A 19,165-nucleotide genomic window follows, 5' to 3' on the forward strand; every position below is an offset into this window, starting at 1 on the left:
TCTAAATTGCTGAGTGTTCTTCTGCATTTTTTGCGGGGTGGGGGTGCCTTCAAGTCAGCTTTGACTCCTAGAGACTGCCTGGAGAAGGCCCTGTAGTTTTCTTGGCAAGATTTTTGGCAGTGGCTTGCCATTGCCTTCTTCCTAGGGCTGAGAGAGAGAGACTGACCCAAAGCCACCACAGCTTGGCTTCATGTCTGAGGCAGGACTACAACTCACTGTCTCCCAGTTTCCAGCCTGGTGCCTTTGACCACTACACTGAACTGGCTCTCTTCTGCATTAATTGTATCTCATTAAAATACAGTATTCAGTTCCAGGCTAGCAGAAGTTGGATAGTAGGATGGAAAGGCTGAAAATGCACTGCAGTGGTCAGCCTGGAGAACTGAAGTCTAGCAGTCCCTCTGTTGCTCTCACACAGCATCATTGCCTCAGAAAATACATGAACTTTACTAGACTAAATTGAAGAGCAGTCGATTTCAGTTGAACAGGAGGAACATCAATAGCCCTTTGATAACAGTGCCCTTTATTAAGAGAGGCAGGTAGCTTCACCCTTATTGGACATCTTCATGAAGAAGCTGGAGAGCTCTCTCTCAGGGGTGATGGGCTTATAAATGCCTTGCTCTCTGATACATTGCTTCTGCCTGAAACTTTCTACATGCTAATGGAACTGTAGTAGAATTTTTAGAGGTACATTGGAACCAGAAACCAGGACACGGTCACCTTGAAGCACAAATTGGTTTATTGACCATGCTGACAGACCTGAAGATGGGTGGAGTCACAGCCCTTCTTTATAGACTCATGCAAATTAGAATCTGCGTGTGACTGGATAGAGCAGCCAGGCATTTCATTGGATGCAACATACCATGTGCGAAGTGAGGTCAGTGAGGCCATTAAGGTGTAACTATGAGAGAATGGGGCAGGACTGCAAAGACAGTGAAGTTTTGAAAGAACAGAGGCGGTTATGCCCCAAACAGAGTTTCCTTTTAGGGGGTTACCTTCTTTTGGCTAACCAGAGCTCTGCTCGCCTCCTAGGAACTTTTCCCGAGTTTATCAGCATTTCTTGACCTCGTGTTTTATGGCTGAACTGACCAGTTTCCTTGGGAAAGTGTTTTTATAATGGGGTAGTTGCCCAATTTGACACCATAGTGCTTTGCTTTCCCTGGGAAGATGTATTTGAGTTAGAGGCTTTTAACTTGTCCCCCCCAGCCCCACCCACAATCTCCTACAGAACCAGTCTGAGGATTCATCCAAGCAATCCCATATACTGGCTAAACTGGGGCTCAGTGGAATCTCAGAATAACCTTGAAGATCATCTAATCCAGCATTTCTCAAACTCGGCAACTTTAAGACATGTGGACTTCAACTCCCAGAATTCCCTAGCCAGCTTCCCAGCTGGCTGGGGAATTCTGGGAGTTGAAGTCCACATGTCTTAAAGTTGCCGAGTTTGAGGAACACTGAATTCTAATCCAATCCTCTACCCAGTGCAGGAACATCAGAAGCCTTAATACTTCTGAAAGCCAGTCTTGGAGATTCAAAGCCGAAAATACTGGCTTCTCCAATTGGACGCCTTCCCAATGTACTGTGGCTTTGACTCCAAGAATTCCTAGCCAATGTTACAGGATGCCAGTGGCAAAGGTTAGTGGTAAATCTTGAGCACCAACTTTAAGGAGATGGAGTAGCTAAAACTGCACGCATTCCATGTGTTGGAGGCAGGATCCTGTTTTTTAAAGGCAAATTTCCATCCATTATGGTTGCAAGGACTGGTCGTGTGTGATGTTGGCTAATTCATTCTGTAACAGGAAACAAATACCTTGCACAAGAAAATGCCCAGGGAACCGGGAATGTCAACAAGTGCAACATGAATCCCTAGGATCTCCTCTCATTGTTTACTCACACTCACAGGCCCACAACTATGGTGTATGTCACCCGGGGCAAACATGGATTCTGCGCCTATTTTGGTGCCCCCCCCCCCAGCACTCATTCTGGTGCCTCCCCAGCGCGGTGCCCAGGGCACATGCCCCGCTTGCCCCCCTAGTTGCGGCCCTGCCCACTCACGCATCATGGTTGTAGAGTTCAGCATGACCAGAAGCTTGCAAACACTCAGAGGCATCCCTCTTAACTCAGCTTGAGACCACTGCTCATTTTCCACCATCCGTATTACTGTAGCCAATTTATGCCACCATGAGGGCAACAGAAGCTGCCTTTACCAAGCTGAGCAGCCTGGCATATCTGAATGGCCAGGGTCATGCACTGTTTGAGACCCTAAATGATATTTGGTTCTCAGTTTAGCAGGGTGCATGACCCCAGCTGTGGTTAACTCTCATCTGTTCCAAATCCGTGTGACTCGGGCTCCTATGAAGCCACTGTTCTTTGCCAGGCAATGTTGGGAATCTACCTGTGATGGGCAGCCACAATGCTGGGTCCTGAGCAAGCAGCTTTTATCAGGAGAGGACCCTGGGTCCACCTGATAGCCTAGAAGGTAATCTCCTGCAAAATTCCACTCCTTCCCTCTAACAGACTGATCCAGTTCATACATTATGTTAAGGATAAAGTATGTCCCAAATTACTCACAACTGGATGAGCAACATGCAAAGCTCACCCATTTTCAAACCACCTTACGTGGCTTCAATTAGGCCTCCATCAACAGAAAGGACACTCTTAATTCACAGTTACACTTTTGCCCCCTCCTTTTATTGTTTCTAAGCCACAGGTGTCACGAGAAAGAACATGCTCCAGCAGCTTCAGGAGACAACACATGAGCAGGTGGTTCTTCCTTCCTTTGTTGTCACAGCAATGCCATTGCTCTGTCTCCCCGTTCTCCGAGTAGCACGTAACAAGACTCCTGGTGTTTGTTTCCTTCCACTACCCACCTGGGCCTGCAAGGTGCAGCAGCTTCTAGGCCCAAGACCAGCTTGGCTTCCAGTGCATCAGTCTGGGATCCGCAACGCTGGGGGCTTCTCTGGACTCAAAGCCTCCACGTACCAGTCAGGCAGGAAACAATATTGAGAATCCCGATGCACTGTGAAGGAAACCGGGTGCCCTGGGTCCCAGGCGAAGAGATGAACCAACCTGGGAGAGAGGAAGGAAGAAGCAAAAGTTTGAGATCAGGGCAGCACATCTTTACTTCCCTAGAGAGCACTGAGAAGGCAGCCTTTACAGCAAAAGCCGCCTTCTCCCATATGTGCCAATTGCACTCTGATTCAATAAATTTGCGAGAAAGATAAGCGCACAGGCAAGGGAAAAGGCTTTCATCCTTTTGGATGAGCACTGCCCCAACTGCAGAATCAGATGCATCTGCTTGTACAATAAAAGGGTGATTCAGGTCTGGGTGAGCCAGGATCGGTTCGGCAGTAAAGAGAGTTTTAAGGTGATCAAAGGCTGCCTGACATTCTTCTGTCCAATTCAATTTCACTCCGGGGGAAGTTACTTTGAGGGTTTCCCTCCTCCCTCTCATCTTAAGTAGGTTGGTGAGGGGCAGCGCAATTTGGGCAAATTCTGGGGTAAATTGTCTATAGAAATTGGTGAACCCCAGGAAGCTTTGGAGTTGGCACCTGGTTCGGGGAGGTTCCCAGTTCAGGATGTCCTGAATTTTTCTGGGTCCATTTCAATCCTCCTGGTGGAGATGCGGTATCCCAAGTAATCCAGTTGATCCTTGTGGAATTCACACTTGGAAAGCTTGGCATAGAATTGAGCATCTCTCAACTTCTGAAGGACTTGCCTGACTAAGCGAACGTGGTCCTCCAGCATCTCAGAACGGATTAGGATGTCATCCAAGTAAACTAACACCCCCTTAAATAAGTGGTCATGGAGGAGCTCGTTAATGTACTGCATGAAGACACCAGGGGCCCCAGCTAATCCGAATGGGAGGACTTTGTACTGGTAGGAGCCCAAATGTCATGACCTCGTTGCAAGGCACAAAGAGCCTCACAACGTGGATCATGATCATTAAGGAAAAGGAGGAAGAAGATAATCAAACCAGGGATTAACACAAGCACCCAAAGACACCCACACCCATGATCCCATAAACAACTGAAAGGAGAGACATCAGAGGAGTGAAGATAAGGAGCACATGGTGCCCCGGAGGACACAACCGTTGCAGGGAGACAAAGAGGACACCGGGGAAAACGCCCAGGCAGCCATCAAGGGTCCCATCAAGAGGGATCGGGGCAATGAGGGGTGGGGAAGCCCGGGGCAATACAGGAGGGTATAAAAGGGGCACCCCCACACTACCTACCCCGTTCCCGTTTTTCGTTCTGTCAGCTATCATTCCAATAAACCAGAAATCCTTAATATCCATTAAGTGAGTCTGTGTCTTATTGCGAAGCGAGGCTGGCCCTGACACCAAAGGGCAATTAAAAGCTGTTTTCCACTCATTCTTATACGGAGAACCTATCACCTTTCAGATATTGCTGAACTCCAATTCCCAGCATCCCTTGGCATTGGCCACACTTCATACCTTGTTAGGAGTTACCGTTTAGCAACTCTGGTGGGAGGAGATGGGCGGTGACAAATTTGGTAAATAAAAAAAAAATTAAAAAAAACTTCCAGAGGGCCCCAGGTTCCATTTCTTGGTCTAGCCAACCGTGGGTTGAACATGGCTTACTGCCACGCATGTCAAAATTACAACTACTCACTTGGGTTGTCTTCTGTCACCACCGTCTTCAAAAAGGCTAGAAAAGCCACACAGAAATTCATACACACAGCTGGCTTCCAGCAGCCTGGATCTTCCTGTCAAAGTAGGGAAGAAAGAGTGCAATTTAGAAATAACCCAACCAGGACTTTTGGTTTGGGGCATTCATGCAACCAGGTATATATCTTTTCATTTCAAGCCCTTAAAAGAAGTAGTCTTGCTGTATCCAAGGTTAATCTGTTCTATGAATAAATCAGCTTTCCTTGATCAGATGAGTAATGATAGTTTCTATTTAAACCATCAAGGAAGTTGCAAGTGACCCACTTCATAAGAAAGACAGATGCTCTAACCCTAGATCAGTGTTTCTCAACCTTGGGAACTTTAAGAAGTGTGGACTTCAACTCCCAGAATCCCACAGCCAGTTCCCAAGGTTGAGAAACACTGCCTTAGATCTAAGAATAAAATTGGAGGATAGGAAGGGCAGCCCCGAAAGAAAAGTACTGGAGAAAGCAAGAAAATGTAACTTCACAGAAGCTGAAACATTATCTCTAAAGAGATGACAAGCTAGAGGAAAGCGAGCATTCTCCAATTATTTAAGAAGGGTATCAAGTTTGTGTAAATATGACATTTTAACAAGTAATAACTAATTTAAAGCATTTAAGTTTTCCCAAGGGATACTTATTGAAGCTGTGGACGGTCCAGTTTATTTATTTTGGTTTGTTTGGTGAAAAATCCCCAATTTAGGAGTGAAGAATCTTTGCCTTAATACAATCCCACATTTTTGTGCTGAAGATGCTCAGAGCTGAAAGGAGAGATGCTCAGAGCTGAGGCTAATTACAACAGATGGAGAATTCAAGGCCCTTCAGTACTCAGCATCTTTTACAATGGGCCTGCTAGGAGTTACGGTTCAGCAACAGATTCCCTATCTTTAGGTAACAACACCTAGAGGGATCTTCTGGCTGAGGGCAGTATCTTAATATATCTTACAGCTACAAGGTTGCGGTGAAATCCAGCGGTATTATTTCCCCAAGTTGGATGGCTGAGATAATGTGACTGACCCATTCTACAGCTTTATCACTGAGTGGTTTTATCTTTCCTGATAGCAAACAGGAACCATATTTAATTTGGATTGCTTTAGCTCTGCCTTTCTCAACTTGTTGACCCTGGAGGAACCCTTGAAATATTTTTCAGGCCTCCGGGAACCCCTGCACATTCAGACTCAAATATAGGCCAGAAGTTGCAAAATTATTATATGTGTTTCCTGTGTAGGCCCGTCTATTTGCATTAAAAGTGTTCTTCAACTAAAAATAAAGAATAAAACCTACCTCTTTAACGTGAAGTTGCCCGGATTTGAAATAGTTTTTAAAATAAAGCGAGTCTGACAGCCAGTTTGGTCTAGTGGTTAAGGCACCAGACTAGAAACCAGGAGACAGTGAGTTCTAGTCCCGCCCGAGACCTGAAAGCCGGCTGGGTGACCTTGGGCCAGACCCTCCCTCTCAGCCCAGCTCACCTCACAGGGTTGTTGTGGGGAAAATAGGAGAAGGAAGGAGTTTTAGGTATGTTTGCCACCTTGAGTTATTTATAAAAATAATAAAGGCGGGATAGAAAATAAAAAATAAATAAAATTGGGATCTCCCAAGGAACCTGCTAGTGACCTCTCGTGGAACCCTAGGGTTCCACAGAACCCTGGTTGAGACTGTAGAGAGTAAGGAGGATGACCCTGGTGGAGATATAGAAGCATTGTTGCCAAGGCAACAAAGGGTAAAACATTTAGCTGCACCCCACCCACTCCAACTTGAGAGTGGGCCATAGTTCCCATGGCCCTTTTTCCTTATGGTTCTAGACTACTGAGTAGATGATGTCCTTTGAATGTGTGCAGGTGATTTTCTTTTTACATTCAGAGGAAACAATGGCAAAAACAACAGCAGGGGAAAAAGGAATGCCAGGGAACAAAATCCAACAACAGCACAAGACAACAAACCCCCCAAGTTCTACCAAGCATTCCCAGGATGCTTAGCAGCACCGAAGTCAGCTGCATCCAGAGAAGAATATAGGTTAGCATCGGGCCACTTGAGATACAGGGGTGTGCAATATGTGTAAAAAAGGGGTGTGGATTCGACGGCGTGACTGCAGCTGCCATCTTGATGTTGTGGATCCTGTCGAGGGTGCCCCTGTTGAGATCCCGAAGGGGCAGGCTTTTTCGGAGGTTAAACTTACCCGAATGAGTTTGAATATCTTCATAGTCTCAAAAGTTTCCAGCCCCACAACCAAGCCATCCGGCCCTCGATAACCTGCTACAATCCGGGACACTCCGGGAAGAAAAGACTGGGCCCACCACTTGATTAGTTTGTGCCTGAAAAGAAGAGAGACAGATCACCAGAACTAACCTAAATCTGCATTTAAGTGAACACTGCCCAGCAAGCCGGAAAGTGCTTTGTTTTCTTGGCATGACGAGCAAATGGGTCCATAAACCATGGTTTGGTTTCAGGCAATAAACCAGAATTTGGAACTATAGCCTGTTGTTGGCTTACTGACTACAATTAGGGCACAGGATAATGCAGAGATGTTGACTTAATCCTGGTTTCTTTTTTCTGCTCCACTCAAACTTCTTTCAATCCACAAGTCTTGCTATCCTTATGGATCATCTCATGGAAGGAGCTTCACAAGCCCATGTTCCTGAGGAATGTTGGGCTGTCCCTGAAGCATTGCTGTATTTCTCTCTAGGGATCTAAATGAAAAGGCTGGTGGCACTAAGGCTCTGTGTTCACACATAATGCTAAGCCATGGCATACCAAAGGAACTTCAACTGCCAAGGGTCATAACAACTTGCCAAACATGCAGTTAATGGTGCTGTTACAGATAGTCCTCACCGACCATTCATTCAGGGACTGTTTGAAGTTACAACGATGCTGAAAAAATAACTTTATCTACAACCATTCACAACCTTATTTATGACCTTTTATGACCTTCACTGCGTCCCTCAGTCACATGATCGCCATTACAGTCAGTACATGCTATCTGTGTCTGACCTGTGTTTTTTATTTTCTCCCCCCATTTTTCCCCCCCTTGCAGAGCAAATTGATTGGAGAGAAACGGATTGCAAGAAAGTACGTTGTTTGCTCTTCCACACATCAAAAGCAATGTGATCACTCTGGCAGCCTGGGATTGGGAGCCGAGGGTGCGCTATGCAGACAGCTTACAGTACTCTCTTGAAATCTCTCTCTCTCCAATCTCTCCACTTTGCAAAGGTTGGGGGGAGAAAAAAAGCAAGTGATTTCTGTAGGCAATCTCCCCTTTGCCTGACCCTTCCCCCCACCCCCTGCAGAGTGGAGAGATTGAAGAGGAAGGGATTTCAAGAGAGCAAGCTATTTGCTCTTCTACACATAGAAAGCAATGCAATTCCACCAGCAGCAGGAAAGGGTCAGACAAAGGAGAGACTGCCTTACCCCACATCTCCTCCCTGATGATTAAAATCCCAAGTAACAGCTATTCCTGCATTATGTCTTTCTGCCTGGAGACACATCTACTATTTGGAACCAGAAAAGTAGTAGTTTTTGCCCCATATTCTGGTTCCTTCTCATTGCCAACTGAAGCTCTGGGCTTTGCCTATATTTTCCTAAGCTTGCCAAGAATGCCACCCCACCTTGTGCAGATTGTCCCTTTCCTCCCCCAGCCTAGGAGCCAGCAGCAGGAGAGGTGGCTGTGACTGACACCTCTAGAGTGCTAGAAAGCGTTTGGCCTGAGAGATCAGAAAAATCACACACCAGGCATTTCTATAAAAATAAATTTATTTACAGAAAGCACAAAAATATATTTTACAAGCTGTGCATTCACACGCGCCCAGAGAGGACTGAGCTAAGAGGCTGCAAAAGCGAAACTAACCAAGCCCAGGCAAGCTGCCTTCCCCCAGGCAATGCAGCTAAACACCCAAACTGAGGACAATTAAGTTCGACCTCTTCACCCTGCCGATACTCAAGAAAGTACTCAATTACCATGGTAACCTAGTGGCTTGGTCCGAGCAAAAACAAAGAAATGCCAACAGTGACAGGCCTAACTGTGAGTAAAAAAGGGGGATAGATGCAAGTGGCAAAAGTTTCCAACACAATTTCGACTGCTCCTTCCTCACCTGTAAAAATTTCCCCTCTGAGCAGGGCTGTGCATGACTTTGCTAGTCTTCAGCTCCACGTAGCAACTTGGTGGATCTGGCCAAGGGCTCCGGGGATCAGTACAATCGACCTCTCCAGAGAACAGGAGTGAGTGACTTTCCAGGCGGGACCGAATCACTGTGCAGAATGCTTCATTTGTGTTCACTACTCCAGTTGGGTCAGGAATCCCGTCCGGAGTATCTGGAGAAGAACGAGAAGTCTGAACAGTTCCTGGATGTTACCTTGAGCTGCCTAGAGTCACTCCTTCAGGAAGTTACACAGTCAAATAAACCAGAGGTAGCACTGCAGCTGTGTGTGTGTGTGTGTGTGTGTGTATAATGCATGCACTGGTCAAAAGTACCAGGAGTCACAGGAAATAATAATTTCAATTTTATTCTATAGACTGAGGGGGGCATCGTTCAGGAGTAAACTGCTTATATGTAGACGGTCTTAGGTTTGATCCCACACGTCTACAGTTAGCTGGCCAGTGTAACTACAGATGCACGGGGCTCAGATCTTCTGCAGGAGATGCATGGAATGAATCTGACTGTAGCTGTATGGGATGGGATTGAACCGCACCCTTTTGGCATGCTGTTACTCCAAGGGCTGATTTTAGTAATCGGTTTATCTTGGTTGACAGTGGCTTTGAGTGCCTGAAAACGAGGCGCAAAAGAACTGATTTAAATGTATTTAAAGAATTACAGGTTGTCCTCGTTTAGCGACCATAACTGGGACTGGCAACTTGGTCATTAACTGAAGCAGTCGCTAAGTGAAACCACGACCGTGCTTATGATCTTACTTCAGCTTTCTTTTGCTTTACAGACTTGAGAAGGTCGTAAATGCGAGGAGTGGTCGCAAAGTTACTCTTTTCATCACCGCCGTAACTGCAAATGGTCGCTAAATGAGGCAGTCACTAAATGAGGACTGCCTGTAATACTGAGGATAGTAAAGTAAAAGGTAAAGGTTTCCCTTGACGTAAAGTCCAGTCATGTCCGACTCTAGGGGGCGGTGCTCATCTCCGTTTCTAAGCCTTAGAGCCGGCGTATGTCCGTAGACACTTCCGGGTCATGTGGCCAGCATGACGACACAGAACGCCGTTACCTTCCTGCCGAAGCGGTACCTATTGATCTACTCACATTTGCATGTTTTCGAACTGCTAGGTGGTAGTACCTTTTTAAGACTAACATATTTTATTGTAAGGCATAAGCTTTTGTGAGCTGTAGCTTATGCCTCATCATAACATTTGCTAATCACAGAAGGTGCTGTGGAGGAGAGCATGACAGCAGTCAGTATCCATCCTCCCTCCCTCCCTCCCTCCCTCCCTCCCTTGTTTTTCTCTCAACCCCTCTCTCCCCCCACTTTAAAGGTAGCTTGAGGAGCAGTGGGCCCAATTTTAAAAGGAAAACACCACTGGCACCTCAGTCTTGGTGTGTGCATTTACATGTCAGGAGGAGATTCCTGTCATGTGGGAGAACAGGAAGGGAAGAAGGGGCAGGAGGGGAGCAGACGCCAGGATAAAGAGCAGTGCAGCTGGCGACTGGCAATGAAAGTAGAGCGGGCATGAATTCCAACTACTCTACAGTGAAAGGGCTGCAAGGCGAAGCACAGCCTGGCAGCCACTCCGTCTCTACTTCCACCAGAGATGCTGGCAGTCCACACCCAGCCTGCAGCAGGTAGCACACTTCCTCTCCCCCCGCCCAACTCCGACTGAAAGACAGTGCAAAGCCAACGCCTCGCCGTCAGTTCAGAGTAGCAGCTGGCAGTGCTGAGCTGGTAACACCAAAACGCAAAAGCCGTCTAACTCCAGGGTGGTTAAATGGTGGCTAAGGAGGTCATTATAGCTCAGCCAAGCGTATGTGGAGGGCAAAGAAGGAAATGAACTATATGCAGCAATCTTTAAGATGTAGATACGAACACACGTAGGAAAAGACCCATGGGTATACCGTACAGGTCTCACGGTAAGAGTTAAGTGAGAAATTAAGAAATAAGTAAAGACCACAACGTTTGTTAGGACATGTTGTATAATAATGTCCTTCCCTGAAAGAATAGGGAGGATAACACTACCCTCCTTGATGGGGCCTGTATCATTCCCCCAAAGACCCCCTACAGCTGCTCCCAGACTTTTTCTGACTTTGGCTACCATAGACAAAGACGGCCCTCCTTCTACATCGTTTGCATTCTTCCCAGTGATTCAAACACACCGAAAAACAGAGCGGACCCCAGCCCAGTTCAGGAACGTGGAAAAAAAGCTGAGCGTTGCCCCCCAAAACCGGCTTTCATTTCTGAGCCAGAAGCTCTCCAGAAACCTTACCAGCACACATGTATTGTTCAAATTTATATCCCATATACATGAGCTCTTTCAGCAGTTCCGAGCGCTGCTCCCGCTGCTTGCGGGCAGCCTCCGTTTCAAACTCGCTAATGTACAGGGTCCCTCGGAAGAGAGTGACCGCCAGCAACCAGCCCTCCTGAGTCTCGTACGGGGTGGTCAGCAGTTTGGTGAGATGCCCCCGCCAAGTCACAAAGTCAGCGTTCAGGGGCCGCCTGCAGGAAGGAGAGAGAGGAGATTATGAAGAACCACCCATTATAAGACAAGAGAAGAAAGCAGGTCTGTCTAATCCCAAGAGAGCCAAAGCAGGGTGAGGAGGCACTTTCAGGGCGTAGGGGGTGCCTTTGAGTCAGTGTTCACTCCTGGTGGCTGTCTGAGCTGCCATTTTCTTGGCAAGAGTTTTGGAAGTGGTCCCCTTGCCTGCTTCTTCTTCCTAGGGCTGAGAGAAGGACTGGCCCAAGGTCACCCAGCTGGTTTCATGTCTAAGGTAGAACTAGAACTCAGGGTCGCCCAGTTTCTAGGCTGGTGCCTTAATCACTACACCAAACTCAGTACAGGTAGTCCTTGCTTAATGACAATAGGGACTGGAAAACTGGTTGTTAAGCAGTGCGGTCATTATGTGAGTCACCATGACTGGACCCAATTTTATGATCATTTTTACAATGGTCATTAAGCAAATCACCGCGGTTGTTAAGCAAATCCAGCTTCCCCAATGGACTTCATTTATTTATTTAACTTCTCAACCGCCCAACTCGTATACGACGTAAACCATCAAAAAAGGTCGCAAAATGCGATCACACGACTGCAGGACGCTGCAACTGGTCATAAATGTGAGCCGGCTGCCAAGTGCCTGAATTGTGATCACGTGACTGTGCGGTAGTGCGACAGTCGTAAGTGTGAGTACAGGTCATGAAGCACTTTTTCTGAGGCTGTCATAACTTCAGACCATCGTTAAGCGAACTGTCGTTATGCAAGGACTACCTGTAATAAACAGCATTTGCATACTGAACACCCCTGGTTCAGGCCCAGGCATCTGCAGTTAAATATGGGCAGCAGATGCCTGACAATTGGCAACGCCATTGCCAGATGTCCAGTACTGTGTTAGAGCCCAGCCAGACCAATTTTTGCAGCTGGGGTGATGGCATTTTTTAAACTATACGTCTGGCCCTGGGGGCCATGATGGGCAGAAGACATGATTAAGTCATTGGGGGCGGGAATATTTTTTCTTTTGCGTTTAGAGGCTTCAATGTAATAGTCTACGAATTATTTACAAACGGAACATTGGTTTTTATTTATTTATTATAAGAAAAATAAAAATAAATAATTAGTTACAAACGGACCATTTATTTTTATTTTATTCATTTATTATGATAAAAACAAAAATAAAGAAATAAATTGGGAGGCATCAGTGCAATAGTCTACGAATTATTTACAAACAGAACATTGGTTTTTATTTATTTATTATAAGAAAAATAAAAATAAATAATTAGTTACAAACGGACCATTTATTTTTATTTTATTCATTTATTATGATAAAAATAAAGAAATAAATTGGGAGGCATCAGTGCAATAGTCTACGAATTATTTACAAATGGAATATTGGTTTTTATTTTATTTACTTATTACAATAAAAAGAAAAAGAAACAATTAGTTACAAACAGACTGTTTATTTTTATTTTATTCATTTATGATAAAAACAAAAATAAAGGAATGAATTGGGAGGCATCAGTCTATGAATTATTTACAAACAGAACATTGGTTTTTATTTTATTTACTTATTATAATAAAAAGAAAAAGAAACAATTAGTTACAAACAGACTGTTTATTTTTATTTTATTCATTTATTATGATAAAAACAAAAATAAAGGAATGAATTGGGAGGCGTCAGTGCAATAGTCTACGAATTATTTACAAACGGAACATTGGTTTTTATTTTATTTACTTATTATAATAAAAAGAAAAAGAAACAATTAGTTACAAACAGACTGTTTATTTTTATTTTATTCATTTATTATGATAAAAACAAAAATAAAGGAATGAATTGAGAGGCGTCAGTGCAATAGTCTACAAATTATTTAGAAACGGAACATTTATTTTTATTTACTTATTATAAGAAAAAGAAACAATTAGTCACAAATGGACCGTTTATTTTTATTTTATTCAGTTATTACAATAAAAACAAAAATAAAGGAATAAATTGGGAGGCGTCAGTGCAATGGTCTACGAATTCTTTACAAACGGAATGTGCAAAATTGTGCTGCTGTAATCACCCAATTGTAGTTCCGATCACGAACTTCTTATTGCACAATTTAGGATCAGACTAAAGAGATTAGGGAAGACCCACAGATCAGCTAGACATGAGCTCACTAATATTCCTAAGGAATATGCAGTGGAGGTGAAGAATTGATTTAAGGGACTGGACTTAGTAGATAGGGTCCCGGAAGAACTCTGGACAGAAGTTGGCAGCATTGTTCAGGAGACGGCAACAAAATACATCCCAAAGAAAGAGAAAACCAAGAAGGCAAAATGGCTGTCTGCTGAGACACTAGAAGTAGCCCAAGAAAAAAGGAAAGCAAAAGGCAACAGTGGTAGGGGGAGATATGCCCAATTAAATGCAAAACTCCAGAGGGTAGCCAGAAGGGACAAGGAATTATTTTTAAACAAGCAATGTGCAGAAGTGGAAGAAGACAATAGAATAGGAAGGGCAAGAGACCTCTTCCACAAAATTAGAAACATCGGAGGTAAATTCCAGGCAAAAATGGGTATAATCAAAAAACAAAGATGGCATGGACCTAACGGAAGAAGAGGAGATCAAGAAAAGGTGGCAAGAATATACGGAAGACCTGTATAGGAAGGATAACAATATAACAATATCAGGGATAGCTTTGGTCAGTGAGTTAGAGCCAGACATCCTGAAGAGTGAGGTTGAGTGGGCCTTAAGAAGCATTGCTAATAACAAGGCAGCAGGAGACGATCGCATCCCAGCTGAACTGTTCAAAATCTTGCAAGATGATGCTGTCAAGGTGATGCATGCTATATGCCAGCAAATTTGGAAAACACAAGAATGGCCATCAGACTGGAAAAAATCAACTTATATCCCCATACCAAAAAAGGGAAACACCAAAGAATGTTCAAACTATCGAACAGTGGCACTCATTTCACATGCCAGTAAGGTAATGCTCAAGGTCCTGCAAGGTAGACTTCAGCAATTCATGGAGCGAGAATTGCCAGATTACAAGCTGGGTTTAGAAAAGGCAAAGAACTAGGGACCAAATTGCCAATATCCGCTGGATAATGGAAAAAGCCAGGGAGTTTCAGAAAAACATCTATTTCTGTTTTATTGACTATTCTAAAGCCTTTGACTGTGTGGACCAGAAGAAATTGTGGCAATTTCTTAGTGGTATGGGGATACCAAGTCATCTTGTCTGCCTCCTGAAGAACCTGTATAACGACCAAGTAGCAACAGTAAGAACAGAGCACGGAACAACGGACTGGTTTATGATTGGGAAAGGAGTACGGCAGGGCTGTATACTCTCACCCTACCTATTCAACTTGTATGCAGGACACATCATACAACATGCTGGGCTTGAGGAATCCAAGGCTGGAGTTAAAATCACTGTAGGAAACATTAACTATCTCAGATATGCAGATGATACCACTTTGATGGCTGAAAGCAAAGAGGAACTGAGGAGCCTTATGATGAAGGTGAAAGAAGAAAGTGCAAAAGCTGGCTTGCAGCTAAACCTCAAAAAAGCCAAGATTATGGCAACCTGCTTGATTGATAACTGGCAAGTAGAGGGAGAAAATGTAGAGGCAGTGAAAGACTTTGTATTTCTAGGTGCAAAGATGACTGCAGATGCTGACTGCAGTCAGGAAATCAGAAGACGCTTAATCCTTGGGAGAAGAGCAATGACAAATCTCGATAAAATAGTTAAGAGCAGAGACATCACACTGACAACAAAGGTCCGCATAGTTAAAGCAACGGTGTTCCCCGTAGTAACATATGGCTGCGAGAGCTGGACCATAAGGAAGGCTGAGAGAAGGAAGATCGATGCTTTTGAACTGTGGTGTTGGAGGAAAATTCTGAGAGTGCCTTGGACTGCAAGATCAAACCAGTCCATCCTCCAGGAAATCAAGCCAGACTGCTCACTGGAGGGAATGATATTAAAGGCAAAACTGAAATACTTTGGCCACATCATGAGAAGACAGGACACCCTGGAGAAGATGCTGATGCTAGGGAGAGTGGAGGGCAAAAGGAAGAGGGGCCGACCAAGGGCAAGGTGGATGGATGATATTCTAGAGGTGACGGACTTGTCCCTGGGGGAGCTGGGGGTGTCGACGACCGACAGGAAGCTCTGGCGTGGGCTGGTCCATGAAGTCAGGAAGAGTCGGAAGCGACTAAACGAATAAACAACAAAATCGCCCAATTGCTGCTGCCGGGGGAAATCCGGTGGCTGAGGAAAGGGGCGGACAGGCGTGAGCCACAGGCTCTCTCCCCTTGTGTTCAGAATCCATCCAACCTAGCACAGGGCAACCACTTCCAAGAAGGGACCTTCAGCCTTGCAGCCGACTAACGCACGCCCAGCCCAGCCCTTCGCCCGACCCTCTCTCCCTCCCTCTTTCTCTCTCTCTCTCTCTCTCTCTCACCCCTGCGCCTCGGTCTGCAGCTGCTTCCGGTCCTGCGCAATCCATCTCAGCAGATGCTCGAGCCCCTCGCGGACGCTCTCATCTCGCCGCACGTAGCGGTCGCGGTAGCCGTCGCGCAGGTCGAACCCAGGGGCGGGGCCTTCGGGAGGGGGCGGGGCATAGTAGCGCAGCTGACGAGCATCTCCGTGGAAGCAGCGCTTGGCATCCAGGGAGAAGTGCCCCATTTCAGCTGGCCGCCGGTAAAAAGGAAAAGGGGCATCGTACAGAGAGGGGGTGACCGGCAAGGTAAGGGGGTCCTTCGAATCACTCCTTGGAAGCTTGGCTTTGGATTCGTCCTCGTGGTCTTCTCGGCTGCGGGACCTGGGATTGGCTGTGTGCTCCATAAGTGTCTGTGGCTAGTAACGAAAAGAACGAGCGTGAAACTTTCGCCTCCAGAAACACACTTGAGAAATTGTCCTCACCTACTGCTCCTGGGACTTGGGGGCTAAGGCCGAAAGAAACTTTTAAGATTCTAATCCAGGGTTTCTCAACCTTGGCAACTTTAAGACGTGTGGACTTCAACTCCCAGAATTCCCCAGCCAGCCATGGCTGGCTGAGGAATTCTGGGAGTTGAAGTCCACACGTCTTAAAGTTGCCAAGGTTGAGAAACATTGTTCTAATCCAGTATTTAATATGAGTAATAATAATAATACAAGAACCTTTTGTATCTAATTTACAAACACAACTTTTTTTGCTTCGTGCTTCATGTATTTTCTCTCTGCTAGCATTCTGACAATTCTGTAAGGTTGACCAGTATTGCTAGCCTTACATTATAGGCAAAAAAGCAAGCCACAAGTAACAGCAGAGGATTATCACCTGGGTATCCAAATTCGCAGGATCTAATTCATTTTCAGATATATCATTAGTTATTAGTATGAGTGGTATGCAGAATATTGAGGTGTTTTCAAGGGCCAGGCTTTACAGGTAGTCCTTACTTAAGGACCATTTATTTAGTGATGGTTCAGACTTAAAACGGTGCTGAAAAAAACAACTTACAACTGGTACTCACACTTCGATCGTCGCAGCATCCCCTTAGTCACGTGATCACGATTTGGGTGCTTGGCAACTAGTTTGCATTTATGTTGCAGCATCCCATGGTCCCGTGATCGTCATTTTTGACCTTCCCGGCCTGCATCTGGCAAGCAAAATCAATGGGGGACTGCGTGATTTGCTTAACGCCTGTGGTGATTCGCTTAAGGACCACCACAAAAAAGGACATAAAATTGGGTCAGGTTCGCTTAATGACCGCTTCATTTAGCAACCAAAATTCCAATCTCAATTGTGGTTGTTAAGCAAGGACTACTTGTAATTAGCAAGGGAGTATCATTGGGCACAGCCAAGGTTTTTTTTACTAGGATAACTGTCCTTTACAGTAGTTTCTTAGTTTCTGTGTGGCATGAGATGTCACATATTAAAACGGGACAAAGACAACACCCTGGTTGAACAGAATGCTAAAGCTTGTCAAAAGGGCAGGGATTTCTTAGCCCCAGAGTTGCATTAGATGGCATGCTCACAATCTGTGTAGAAATAGGGATTGGAAATTGGAGTCAATTTTAGCCTCCGGGAGGCTGAAAATGTAGAAGTGTCTTATTCTGAGTTAGATCCTTGGTCCACCTAAGCAGCAAAATTCCCAATGACCAACTAGCTCCTTGGAGGTTTCTTCCTAGCCCAACTTGATAATTTCTGGGATTATCAGTCCACAAAGCACACCATGGCTGTGTTCACATGACATTTAAACAAACTAGATAAAAGACCCAGTAGATGCACTGATACAACTTCCTAAGCTTGGTTAGCATTAGCCTGGTTAGATTTGTGTGGCTTAGTATATCAGGTTAAAACGGACCATTTAGTTTGGTATATTGCATAAACCAGAAAATGGATTAATTCAGTTACCAGTTTATGAGAGTGATGTGTACGTAGCCACTTGTCACTGACCCACAATTCTTGGCTGGCTCCTGTTGCCTATCCCTAAAGTCTCCTGCAGATTATGTTTTTAATGGTTTTGTAATAGTTTTTATTGTTTGAATGTTTGAACATGTTTTTGCTTTTATGATTTTGGTGATTTTGGGTAATTTTTTGTATTTTTAACTCTGTAAGCCGCCCAGAGTCACATATGTGAGATAGGTGGCTATATAAATTGAACAAACACAGAAATAAATAAATAAAACAGGCTGCAAATCAGATTAACAGTCTCTATCCAGTCCCTCGTTTTCCATTCAGCCTCAGTCTTTCTGTAAACATCTCCAATATTAAATTAGGAGTAAATCCTTTTTATCAGCAGCATTCACAATGCTGAATCCTTTCCCTCCCAACAGTTTCTTGGTGAAACACTACATCCTCCCTCCCTTCCTCCCTCCCTCCCTTCTCTATAATAATCTTGGATGACCCACAGCAAGACTAATAAAACATAAAAAGTAAACTAGTAATGCTAACATCAAATCTCATGGTGTTCCAACAATACCTCTCTCCCCCGCCCCCCATAGATTTGCTGGGATCCAATCTCACTCTAGCCTGACGCTTTCATATTCAGCCAACATGGTTAGGTTTTGGTTCAACATGTTGGGTACTCAAGCAATTTGGGTAGCATGTTGTAGAAGTACTAAGCTATATTATGACTTAGTATGATGTGTGAACTAACCATGATTTGCTACTACTGTAGTAGAAAGCCTTTAACTTACCCTCCTTCTTTCCCCATTCTCTGTATAGCGTTGAATTAGGCCAGTGTTTCTCAACCTTTGCCACTTTAAGATGTGTGGACTTCAACTCCCAGAATTCCCCAGCCAGCTGGCTGGGGAATTCTGGGAATTGAAGTCCACACATCTTAAAGTGGCAAAGGTTGAGACACTGAATTAGACAATGATTTTAACTTATTTTTCTATCAGTATAATAGAACAAAGAACCCCAAAGTCGTGGCTCCTAACCCCTCTTGGGATTGCTTAGGAGCTGACCTCTGCCCTTTGCCCTCTGACCTGGCCTTGCATTCCCAGAACGGGGGATTTCATCCGAGCCTTCCCTCTCGACCTCTTCCGAACCCCGCTTACCTGCCGTGACGTCACTGCGGAGCGCCGGGAACGGCCACAGCCTCGGAGGGGTCGCACGCGTTGCTTTAAGCCACTATCAAAGCCCAGTCGGAGCGGCTGATTTTCTGATCAAAACAAAGCGCAGTTTCGCTTCTTTGCTCCAAGTTGCGTCATCAAAGGATGCCAGTGAAGAGAGGAAGCCACCGCCTTTCCTTTTCCCGCTTTCCCTGAGAGTCGTGTAAGTCAAAATATGGCCACTAGATGGCAGTCGAAGCCTGCCTTCTCCTTCAGGCCGCATGAGGTTGCCAGTGTTTCTCGGCCTCGGCCCCTTTAAGTTGTGTGGATGGGGAGTTGAATTCTG

General features: G+C 45.1%; 1 protein-coding gene across 1 annotated transcript; it reads right to left on the minus strand.

Annotated features, from left to right (window-relative positions):
- Positions 1–2,659: 2,659 nt before the first annotated feature.
- On the minus strand, positions 2,660–19,003 carry DXO (decapping exoribonuclease). Its single transcript, XM_063291240.1, has 7 exons — positions 18,826–19,003; positions 15,746–16,140; positions 11,084–11,313; positions 8,754–8,973; positions 6,845–6,980; positions 4,628–4,725; positions 2,660–3,066 (listed from the first exon to the last, which is right to left on the minus strand). Exons 2-7 carry the CDS (start codon positions 16,126–16,128, stop codon positions 2,925–2,927), a joined length of 1,209 nt encoding a protein of 402 aa, XP_063147310.1. The 5' UTR covers positions 16,129–16,140; positions 18,826–19,003; the 3' UTR covers positions 2,660–2,924.
- Positions 19,004–19,165: the final 162 nt, after the last annotated feature.

The sequence above is a fragment of the Candoia aspera genome, chromosome 2, assembly GCF_035149785.1.
Source record: "Candoia aspera isolate rCanAsp1 chromosome 2, rCanAsp1.hap2, whole genome shotgun sequence".
Taxonomy (NCBI): Eukaryota; Metazoa; Chordata; class Lepidosauria; order Squamata; family Boidae; genus Candoia; species Candoia aspera.